The 12,257-nt window shown below is 48.9% G+C and overlaps 1 protein-coding gene across 2 annotated transcripts in view; it reads right to left on the bottom strand.

Moving 5' to 3' along the window:
• CHST11 (carbohydrate sulfotransferase 11) overlaps nt 1-6,540 on the bottom strand; it is a 274,124-nt gene extending 267,584 nt beyond the window's left edge. The window contains exon 1 of one of the 2 annotated variants that reach the window (XM_019651848.1): nt 5,921-6,540. In XM_019651848.1, the coding sequence (XP_019507393.1) occupies nt 5,921-6,023 (103 nt within the window). In that variant the 5' untranslated portion in view covers nt 6,024-6,540. Of the gene's footprint in view, nt 1-5,905 lie in introns of both variants that reach the window. The other variant, XM_019651846.1, reaches the window with a different exon arrangement.
• Between the last annotated feature and the right edge of the window lie 5,717 nt (nt 6,541-12,257).

Below are 12,257 nucleotides of genomic sequence, written 5' to 3' on the forward strand. Positions count from 1 at the left end.
CCCCACACTAGGACCCAGGTCTTCTGCTCCCAAATTATCAATCCATTCAATCTCTGTATTTTGTAGTGAGTGCCTACATTACATCGGGGGCTACTTACGTTGTTTTTGTTCACGAACGTCAGAGATTGCATCCTGAGCATTTTAAGAATTTCCCAACACAAGCTCAGTTAAAATTTTTCTCAAATCTCTTCTTCTGATTTGTACGTTACTGCTTTAAAAATAGAAAATAGTCTGGGGGGGGGTGCAGGGGAAATAGGATTTACATCACTTCTACCCCTGTCCCAAGTCCCCTCCACCACACTCCCCTGTTTAAACCCCTCCAGGGCTTCCCATGCTATCCCCAGTCAAGGCCAAGGCCACGGTCAAGGCCCACACATCTCTCTCCACTTAATAATCTTTATCTGCTCCCTCCCTCTGCTCCTGACACTCAGAGCTGGCCATGCATGGTCCCACCCCAGAGACCAGACTTGTGCGGCTCTCCGCCTAGAACATTCTGCCTGGGACAGACGCATGGCTGCACCTTCACTTTCTCCACTCTCCAGTGTTAGCTTATCAGTGAGATTCCCTAATTACCTCTATTAAATTGCAACCTCTGCTTCTCACATGCCTCATCCATCTTCCCTGCTTCTGTTTTTCTCTCTTCACACCATCTGATATGCCCTATATTTTACTTCTGTGTTTAAAGTCTGGCTACCCCATTAGAATGTAAGTTCCACGAGGGCAGAAATAAATGTCTGTGTGGGATCCCCAGGGCCTAGAACAATACCTGGCACAGAGCCAAAGAAAGCAACTCTTAAGTTTTGATCAGTCACAGTTGGTCTAAAATGCATTACAAATTCCAGGAATTTTTGACGAACAGATCAGATTATTCAGTGATCTCATAGGAGGAACCGCCTACCCCTTTACTTGTGATAAATAAAGATGGGGTCTCAAAATTCAAGAGAAGAAAAACTAAAAAGAGAAAAATGAATTAGCAAAACAACTTCGTTTTTCTCCCAATCTGAAGCAGCCAGTTGGCAATGACTTCCAAGAGCCTTTTTCAGGGAAGGGGTGGCACCTGCACTTGTAAACCTTTGATCTCCGGTTTTTAAAGGGCTGTGCTAATAGACCTGGTCCTAAACAAAATGACTTCTCAACCAGATAACTATAAACAGAAGCCACCTCTGTCAGAGGATGGATACCCTCACCCCAAGCCCCACAGAAGTCCCCCAACTGCTCTTTCTGTGGTGCCTGATCACTTTTTTCACAAAAGGCAATGAAATGAGGACTTCTCCACAGTGCAGGAAACAGTTTAAGTATATCTGTCTCGTCTCAATGCAGCTATGAAAATGCCCTAGGGAGGTGCTAACACGTAAACCACACGGTGATATCCCATGGTGGAAATGGCTTATTCTTCGGTTACCTAATGCTGTTTTCAAGATTCATAACAGTCTCCTATTTGAGACCCTCCTGACACATTTTCAAAGGAAATTTCAGAGGGATAACATAAGAACAGCCCCTATGAATTAGTATGATTCCAAACTAATTTCATGTATAAGCAAAAAAGATTTTTTAATTTAAAATTAAATGTTTGTGGCCAGAAAAAAAAAAAAGGCACAATCGGACTGACATCTTGCAAATGGAGTCGGGGGGATAGAGGTATGTGCAAGTTTAAAAACTGAAAAGGCTGTGGTTACATTTTCTGTCTTTAAGTTTAATAACTAGTCAGTATAATGATGTGTTTGTCTAAAATACTCTATCAAACAGGATACAAAATGCATGATGTGATCTCAACTATTTTTTTTAATATATAAGTATTCCATAATAGAAAAAAGTACCAGCTGCCTCTGGGTGGTGGAATAAGGAATGATTGTTTCTCTTCTGTACTTCCTAAAGTTTCTAAAATGAGCACTTATTATGTTTATAATTAGATTAAAATTATAATACAAAAGCCTTTTACATTCAGTCTAATCAAGAGAAACTTCAAAGGGGTAACCCAAGAAGTCTTTAAATACAGGGTATAACCTTTCAATACATTCAACCAAAGCAAAGAAATCCCAGGCGACAGTGAAAGTAAACATATTGCAAAAGGAAAAAAATTTGCAATGAGAGGAAGGGAAGCGAGGAAAAAAGGCTTTCTCCTCCGCAGGCTTCTCTTCTAAGAACAGGAGCTTTCAAACAAAACCACAATCCTACCGAGAAAAACAAAAGGAAGGTTCAGAGGAACTGTCTTCACACACTGGGCACAAATGCAGCCTGGAGGCCTCTCAGCTCTGACTGGCAGGACACAGCTCTGCCAAAGCCCTGCCTGTGGGGCAGGTAAGCAGACACTTTAATGTATGATGCACCTTCACAGGATGCATGCACTGAGGGACTCAAGCGTGTGCAGAAACCACAGGCATATGTTTCCATCCTCACCGACTTCAGGAGTGGTCCACACCCACAGGTGTCCATCCTTGGGATGCTCTGTGGGCTAAAACAAGGCCAGGCATCCCCAAGACCCAGGATGGGGAGCAGTACCCCAGAGGCCTCACACCTGGGGGCAGCAAATCAGGCCATGGGGAAGACCCCAGTCTGGTGCATAAGTTTAAACCAAATCCATGTGTCAGGGGATCTCAGAGGCCAGGAAGGCAGGGAAGTGTCCCCCCTGGACAGAGCCAGGCTTAGTGATCAGGCATGAGTGGCAAAGCTTGACACCACCTTCCCGAAAACCAGAGAAGCTGGTCTTTTAGAGTTTAGCCACTTCATGCATTCATCCAATCAATATTTTGAGAACCTACCATGCTTCGGGCATTGTGCAAAACATAGGGATTCGAATGGGGCCTAAAGCCTGGTCCCTGGCCTAGAAAACAGCCTTAACAAATACTGTTAACTCAGAGTGTCAAAGATCTCAAGAAAACTGCCTCACTGACTGACAAGGCCCACTTCTGCTAAACCTTCTAACCAAATTAAAGATCTGTTATTCAAGTGTACAATGAATTAGAAAAGTACAAATGACAATGGACCCCCGATTAGATAGAATCAGAGGAAGAGATTCCACCCCTCAGCTGTCTCATTTTATTCTTTCTCACCCACTTCACTCACTCCAGGTATTCTCTAGACACTAATGAAGCCAGGAATCCATTTCTTTTGGAGTACTATTTTCCTGTCTCAGCTATAGCTATTCAGAACTTCAGCCAGAGGGCTCCAAATTTTTAGCAACACAGTCTGTGCCATGCTGTGGTCCCTTCTGCCTCTCCCAGGTGATCTGGGGAGCAGAGCCAGGCTACACGTTCAGCTATCATTACCCTAAATCCTACAGAGAAGCCAAGGTTGGCTAACTTTTAAAGAAATTCAAAACGGTAGGAAAAAATTTAGCATCAGTCACCATCAACAGTGTAGTTTTTAAAAATGGGGGTAAGAAGAAATGTTTAATAGGGATTTCAAAGCATATTTTTGTGTCCCATATAATAAACCATGGGCATGGAGTTTTCATGGAACTATATGTAATTCAAAATAAGGAAGACTTTCAATTGAAATATTTGCAGTTCTATATTCAACAGAATGTATTGAAAGTAGCATTTGCTATGGACTGGGGGGGGGGCGGAATATCAGGAGAGCACACTTAAATAGACGTGAATAATGAACAAGTGCCATTTCTTGGGAGGAAACAGGACCAGGAAGGGAAGCAAAAGGCTAAGAGCAGAGGGCCAAAGACACAGGATCCATATCAGGACAACCTTAGAAAAATATTCTGTCCCTGGTCCCCAAAGACTAGACTGAAAAGGGCTAATGCCACTTTCAAGTCAACTTAATATTCTAACTAGACCTGGCAACTTTTTAGCAAAGTGCCAATTACAAATTAGGAGTTTCTTCCTAGTACCTCTGGCTAGAAAGTTACTTCCTAATTCTCACACGGGAAAAGAAAAGCAACGGAGTATCACTTAGTATCAGTATTTCACTGGACAACTAACAGATAGGGAGAAGTTCAAGTGTATTCCTGCTGGAGGCTCATATTTATCCCTGTTCCAGGCATTTCTGCAGAGCGTTACCTGGCATGTTACGTCTAGGCAAAACTTGAAGTGGCCTAAACACATCTCTAGAGTCTAGACCAAAGCATTCCGTCCTTCGTTTAAATTGTTTGAGCCCCAGTGTATCTGCACACCACCCAGTCCCCCAGCCCTTTGGGGCGGAGTCTGGCCGAGTCTCCAGGATGCCACTGTCTGTCTGGTCCTGCCCGCTGCAACCACCCCCTGGCTGCCGGAATGCAAGCGAGTTCCATTTTTAAATTCCCTTAGAAGTTTCACAACCACCGGTTTGGGTGAGGTGACAAACACCGCTGTAGTTTGCTGACATGAAACTAAAAATACCCAGCTGCAAACAAAAGCCATCTTTTACACGGCTGGCTCGGATGTCCTGGGGTTACAAGTGGTAGTGTCAGACCATATCCTTGGCAGCGTGGCCGCCCTAACAACTGCTCCTCGAATGGGGCAGAGGGGCCATTCTGTCCCCGCGCTGTCAAGGAATCTCGCAGCCGGCAGCCTGGCTATTTGATGGAAAGAACAGCTTTATTCCTCTGCCATTGACCCTAACGCAGGAAAGATGAATACGGGGCTGCGTCTGCTGAAAGTGTTAGATACACACTGAAAGGAGAAGGCGAGAGTCAAAAAAAAAAAAACCACAGCAACCCGGTTTCCCTGGAAGGAAGCATGTTTCCAGTTCCCTCCTCCTTGCAATTATAAAAGCAAATTATTGCTGTGACTATACTGAAAAAGGCAACTCGCAGGCGTAAAAAATGGATTTCGGAGCCAATGTGGCCTAGCCGGGACTGGCTGGGGGCAGGGGGCGCTCACGGCTGGGGTGGGGGGAGACAGCGTTACCCCGGAAGCCTCCTCGGAAGGTTCTACCTGTTGGGCGTCAGAGGCGAGCTGCGAACCCCCAGCCGCGGCGCTCCAGGGCGCCTGTCCCTCCCCAGGTCCCAAACTTTCCTTCGCGCCCCCTCGGAAGGCGCAAACCTCTGTTCTCCCCCAGTCCTGATTTCTAATGTGAATGTGTCTAAACCACCGGTGGCTGGGGTAAGGGGACTAATTCCCACACGGCGCGGGAGACTCCGGGTGTCCGGAACCCAGAAATGGGGGATGCAACCTAAAGGTCAGCCCAGGTCCCGGCCAAAGTTTCCTCCAAAACTGCGGTGGCCAAGGCATGACCCAGGAGCTCTGGGTCCCCAGCGCGAGGTCGGGGCTGACGGGGAGGTGGGGAGAGTTGGAGCAGGCCCAACGGCACCCAGCCGCAAGGTCAATGCGAAGCCGGGCCCCGGGGGCAAACAGCCAGCGCCAGGCCCCTCCACAAGCCTGGTGCAGGAGTAGCGCCCGGCACCCAGCATCTCCCCACACCTGCTCGGCGCGGCGCCGAGCCCGGGACACGTGGGAGCCTAGCTCGGGGCTACGGAGCTCGCGGCAGGAATTATTCACCTCGCCGGGGCGCGCACCCTTCGCCCCCGATCCCCCAACTAGCAAGGGGCAGCACGCCCCCGAGCAGGGCGGCGGGCTCTCGGCGCCTCTTTCATCCTCAGACTGCAGCCGGAGCTGGAAAGGAGTTTCGTTCTCTTCAAACCGACCCCCAACCCCCAGCAGCTTCCCACAACGTCTACCTTTCCCTGCTACCTCGCAGACGGACAGACAAGAGACACAAAGAAGAAGAAAAACTACCGCCCCTCCTGGTCCCATCCTCCAGCCTAGGGCCGGGAGGAAGCAGAGGAGGGAGCACATCTTCCCTCCTCCTCCTCATCCGGATTCGGTGACCGGGGCAGAGCCGGACAGCAAGGGGCCTCGAGGTGGCCGAGGGAGAAGAGGTAAGGGTGGAAGAGGCAGAAACCAGGCAGAGCGAGCGAGCGAGACCGCGAGAGAGAAAAAAATATCCAACAAAACCACGCTAACGCGCCCCCTACCTGGGTGCAACATACTTTGGAAATAGAAGATGACCAGGATAAAGGATCCCAAGCAAGTGGCCAGCACCATCCGGCAAATTCTGTTCATCCTCATCACTTCCAACAGCGCCGGCTTCATGGCTTTGTCCTGCCTACGGGGACCGGGGTGTCCGGGAGGCGCGCCCGGGGCGCAGGAGCGGGGACCCCGCGAAGCGGAGCGGAGCCCGGGAGGCTCAGGGCAGGGCTGGGCAGCGCTCGGGAGCAGGGATCGGGTTGGCTTCGCGGCGGCTCTCGGAGCCCCCCAGCCCCGGGCAAGGGTATGGAAGACGCCGGAGTTGCTCTGGAAGTGCGGAGATGCGTGGACCCGCCGGCTGCGCGCTCCGGCTCCTCCTGCTGTTCCTCCTCGCCTCTCCGCCGCCGCCTCCACTCCCGCCGGCGGCCGCCGCTGCTGCCTCCTCGCGGGCCGGGCGGCTGGGGTGCGAGCGGTGATGGTGGTGCCGCCGCCGCTGCCGCTGCCGCTGCGCTGGCCGCTGTGGCTGTCGGACGGGCCCCCTCCCGCCTCTCCAAAGGCTACTTCATTGCGCTCCAATGATCTATATATTCCGGGGCTGGGTTTTACCAAATGCAACTCGCAACCACCGGCGAGGGGAGGGCGCCTGCGGAGAGCCGGGAGGAGGGAGGGACCCGAGCGCCGGGGCGGAGCGTCGCGCTCCCCCCGCCCCTACCCGGGACTTGGTCGCGTCCAGCTGTTTCCCGGGGAGTGCGGAGTGCCCGCCGCGCTCCCGCAGGGTCCCAAAAGCCCTCAGTCCCCGACCGGGCTCGGCCGCCGTCTGGAGGTTGTGTCAGCGTTTCCATGACAAAACCCGGAGGAAAAAAATACGAATAAAATCGCCTCGGTGCTGCCACCCACTCGTGCAAGCGTTTCAAGAGGGAAGTGGCGGGGACAGTGTTGGGCACCAGGAACGTGACAAGGTGGCCGGAAAGTTGCCCCTCGCCCCTAGGGAGCGGGTGCCCCTTCCCGACTCTCAGAACAGAACTGTTTCTTTTTTGTTTTCTTTCTTTCAAACGACAGCCCAGCTTGAGTGACGTTTTTAAACGGGGGTTAAAGAGGCTGACTTCAAGTCAAGGTTAGGGCAACTGCACAACCCTCAGGGGTCAGGAGACAGCTGAGCTTTCCCCGGGATTTATGCAGAGCCTCTGACACCCACCCCCTCACCAGGGCAAAAGGGGTTAGTTGGTAACCTGAAGGGTAGAACTTCCTAGAGTCTCCAAATTGCATAGGAGTCTCGGCTGGGTGGATGTGAGAGGATGCCCCCCTCGAAGTCACTCTCATCCAAATCCAACAACTGCTGGAAACACCAAGCCGGCCTTAGCACTGGAAGGTAAATGGAAAGACAGTGTTGCTTTCATGTATGGTGTGAAGCGATTTAAAATGTCCAATGCCATACATTTAGGTTGTTTGGTAATCAATAAAGTGGATGCAGGCAAATAGTATGGCGGTTCCCGGCTCACCTACCCAATACTAACGAGAAATTCAGTTACTACGGTCCACTTATCTACTACCCAAATTCCAAGATCTAGTTCTTCTGCCCTTTGTGGTTTCTGGAAGCAAAGAGTTAGGCACTGTCATATTCTTTTATTTTCCTTATAAATTTTACACAATGTTTTTAAAAGTTAAAGCATCATTTAAATTCTAACAATAACATGTACCAGGAAAAATATTATTGTAAAGACTAACTTTTGTGCCATATTATCAAATGGTTACTACTAGAACTTAATAATGAAATGCGATAATGTGTCTCTCAGTGCCTCTCACATAACAGGCATTTGACAAATACTTATTGAATCTGAATGTAATGGGCCTTATCCTCCTTTCGGGTACATCAGAGACACAACTTGCAGACAGCTAGAGATGCAGCAAAAACCACCTCTACAACCTTGGTTCCCTTCCCCCAAAGCTTTCCTCCAGCGGTTGCAATGCAGGGAAAAGGAACCAAGTCAGCAGCAGCCTTGCCTTTGATTACAGAAGACAATCCATTACAGCACAATATTTATGTAGCCAGTTTGTGCTGTTTTAATCTGCACTCGTGAATAAGTTGCTTACTAAAGGTACCTGAGCTAAACAAGCTCCAGTACAAAGTCATTCTCCAGTGCTTCCCCCCACAGGAGATTGGGGTGGGAGCTACATGCACCCCACCACACCCCAACCAAGGCAGGGGTTCCTTGCAGGGACCATGGCTAGATGAGCACTTGTAGCACTTTGCCTAGAATGTCTGGCTTTACAGAGAAGGGAGGGGAAGGGATTCACTCCCAGGTCACCCAACTGGTCTCTCACCTTCCAGGGCAGAGACCACACTGGACCTATGCAAAGGCCTGGACATGCATAAGGCAGTCTGGGAAGTCACAGGTCCAAGCAAGAGGTCAGGTGTCAAATTCTTGGTGGGGCATGTAGACTTGAGTTGGCCCATATGGTGGGGAAGGGTGGTGAGCCATGCCCAGCAACCATTTTTGCATTCCCACGATCAGCCCAAACATACCATAAGGGGTAAGGTTCTGACACGTTAACTACTACCTCTTCCAAGAAGCCTGCCCTGATTTTTCACCTGAAGTGGCCACATTCCTCCTCTGTGCACTGAGCACTAGGTCCAAACCCATCTTGAGACACTGTACTCACTACGCTGAGTTTTATTCATCTCTGTCTCTAGTGTGGTGACTGGCACCTGGCAGGTACAAGTGAGTCAGAGATGGAGAGGTGATGCCTTCTTGGGCTAGGAAGTTAAATTAGATCACCTCTAAACTCTATGGTCATGGCCAGCACTAATGGGCTGTGATGCTGTTGTTCTATGTACATCAGGGGTGAGCGGAAAGGTTCTGTTTGTTGTCTGCCACGTCACACTGTAAACTTCCAAGCACAAGTAAAGTCATTGCTTTTTTTCCATTCCTAGCCTAACAAAGCTTTGTAATATATTTTACGCACGCTGCATGATAAATATGGATCAGATAAAGGACAGTGTTGACTGATAAGACTGTGGAGAAAGGAGATTTGATATTTGAACTTTGAAGAGAAGGAAATGGAAGTCTGCCCCCCCCACCCCACCCTCCCCCAAAAATCAAGCTTTTTGTTTTCCTAGTGCACCAGTCAGGTCAGGTGAAGTTATGCTGCAGTAACAAACAAGCCCTAACTTCAGTGGCTTAAAGCGACCGGGGCTCATGTCTCACTCCATCACATATCTGCTGTGGGTCAGCAGGGAGACTGTACATGTGGTAGAATTTAGCAATCCAACTCAGAAGAAACACATGTCACTCCTGTTCATCGTTTATAGGCCAGAGCTACTCACAAACTGCTCCACATCACACCCAGGCCAGGAAGTCCAAGCGCTTAAAGCATGTGGCATACAGTCTTCCTGGCTGCAACCCCTGGTCCTTTCTTAGATCTTATTTTCCCTCATCTTTTCTAAATTATTTTTCACCCCAAGAGCTCCTGCAAATCAGCACCGTACTCATCGTGGGATCTGGCTGAACCCCAGTCAGTTGTTAGGCATGAAATTTATTCTCCAAATTAAACACCATGAAAATGAAACTGGGGCCTGTCTTTGTCAAAGCCTGGCGTGACCCTGAAGATTATGTTGAGGAGAAAGTCCTATTTATGTGGATGATTTTGGAAAATTCATAGGAGAGGTGGAAATGGATGCAAAAATCAGAATTCTAGCTTATGCGTGCCATCAGCAGCGAACAGACAGATATTCACTGAGCCCTCCAGTACCTGCAGGCTGAGTGGTGGCTCATTCCTGCAGATGCCTGCAATGCACTGTCTTGTTGAGATCTTGCAGGACTGGCAGCTGTGCCCCTTTCCACAGTCAGTGGGAAAGACAAGTGGGCCCAGGCACTGGTAGACAGAGAGTTCCTTAGCGTCCTTGGGGAAGGGGACCATGTCTTCTGCCAGCACCAACCAGGGGCCCCAGACTGGCTCCTCCGAGGACTGGCTTTGACCATTTGCATCTCTCTGGCACCTCCAGCACAAAGTACACTCAGTTATCCAGAGCACAGTAAATATTTGTGGAGTTGAATTAAAAAACATTTGCCCACAGCATGTGGAGATCTTAGGGTACAAATTTTCTACAGGTAGGTAAACCACAAGTACACAAGTGGGTTACTCATGACAGCTCTGAGAGCAGGCTTTTCTTCTCAGGTTTTTTAGAACAAGGTGGGGAAGAGAGAAAAGGATGGAAGGGATGGAGAAGGAGAGGAAAGAGTGGAGAGAGGGTGAGAAGAAAATAAGGGAGAGAGGAAAGGGAGGGGGAAAGAAATATCCCTAATACGCTATTTCACTTTCTGATGCTGCTTCTGTCCTTCTGCCCAGCTGAGGCCCAGAGACTCCTCTCCCTCTCTTCCTAAGCAAAGAAGGCTGCTAGACCCAGACTCTACCCCATGCCCACTCCACCTGCCCCCTAGGTGGCCTCAGCCACCCTGCTGTGTCCACTCCCTAAACTGCTCATCCCTCTCAAGTATCTCTTATCTGGCAGCCCCTGGTCAACCCCCAAGCTCCCATCCAGATGGCCCAGAACTCTCCAGATGCAATCAAATGATCTCACTCCCCCGTCCACCCAAGTGCCCTGATCTAAGGTGCAGTCACAGCGGAAGCCACCATTTACACATTTCTCTCCAAGCCAGGCCATGATCTGGACGCTACGCACTTCCTCTGACCAAAACTCTCCAGATGGGGCCATTATTATCCTCTTCCATAGGAGGAAACTGAGGCACACATTGGCGCTGGCAGATCCAAGGTTGCAAAGCCAGAAGCCAGACACCCAGTGGCAATGGCTCCAGGGTCCCTTCCCTTCTCCTTTCCTGACTGCCAGTCGAGCTGAGGTCTCAGATAGATCAGATGGACCTGTGTGATCTGAGGCAGGTCACTTCATCTCTCTAAGCCCACAGCTGCCTTGATGGACAGAACCCCAGGGAGGATGATGACATAGACATAGCATTCAAGGACTCAGGTGCCTTCACTGTTTTGTTCTGTTTTTTCTTTTGGCCTCTGCCTGCCCCTCCACATACCCCTGGGACTCGTCTTTCCAGGACCCCAGCCTCTTGCTACATTAGCATTTCTTAAGCACACTTATGACATTCATGGAGCGGTAATTTATTGAAATATTCACTTGTGTTTGTTCTCCTGTATTTTTCACATCTCCACTCCCCCTCCACTTCAAACAGGTTTTGTGCTGTCTTGCCTGAGGGATTTCATAAAGGCTCTTGGAGAAAAATTTAAAACTATGGAAGAGATTGTGCCAGGGAGAGAAGGGGAAGCTTTGGGGAAGGTTTCTGAAGGGAGGTGTGAGTGCCCTCCCACCCTGTACCCTGGGAGGCAGAGGGTGTCTGCAGTTACCAGGCTGGAACCTGGCACAGTGGCCCCCATATCACCAAGGATCCCAGTGCCCCAAACATGGCACAGAAGTCACAGAGCTGCTGACCTGAAGACAGCGCCAGCGGACGCATTGGAGGTGACCAGTGCGTCCAGTGCATGACCTAAAGAGCTTCCAGTGCTTTGGTGACAGGGCCAGGTGAAGGTGCTGAGAATATCTAACTGGAAACCTCATGATGTGCCAATCCCATATGTAATTCAAAACGGAACTCATACCAAAGCAGGAACCCATATAAAGAGAGCCAAGAAAGTTCGAATTTGTTTCTGATTCTTCTCTCCCTGCTTTCTTTAATATACATAAATAAAATCTACTCATTCTAAGTATAGTTTGCCTAATTTTGGCAATTACATATAGGTGTATAACCTTCATCTCCACAATCAAGATACAGAACATCTCTAATATCCAGAAAGTCCCCTCTTACCCCTCTTTAGTTAATCCCCTGCCCAGACCGGGGTCCCAGGCAACCACTGATCATCTTTCTTTCACTACAGTTTTGTCTTTTATAGAATTCCACATAAATGGAATCATACTGGATGTTGCCTGCCACGTCTGGCATTCTTGAGTTAACAAAATTATTTTGAAATTTATTCATCTTACTATTTAATTCTTTTTTATTGCGGAGTAGTATTCCAAAGTATGGATTCACCACAATTTGTTTTTCTAGCCTTCGGTTGATGGATATTTGCTGCCTCCAGTTTTTAGCTAATATGGAAAGCGCTGCACTGAACATTTGCATACAAGTAAAGACTTGTATGGACAAATGTTTTCATTGATCTCAGGCAAATGCCTGGGACACTTTAGAATACACTGCCTAGCTTGTCTCCAAAGCGACTGTACCCTTTTGCATTCTCACCATCCAACACTTAATATTGTCAGACTTTGGAATTTTAGCCATTCTACTAAATGTGTAATGGTATCTCACTGCAGTTTTAATTACATTTCCCTGATGACTA

Source organism: Hipposideros armiger, unplaced genomic scaffold, assembly GCF_001890085.2.
Source record: "Hipposideros armiger isolate ML-2016 unplaced genomic scaffold, ASM189008v1 scaffold_168, whole genome shotgun sequence".
NCBI classification, from domain to species: domain Eukaryota; kingdom Metazoa; phylum Chordata; class Mammalia; order Chiroptera; family Hipposideridae; genus Hipposideros; species Hipposideros armiger.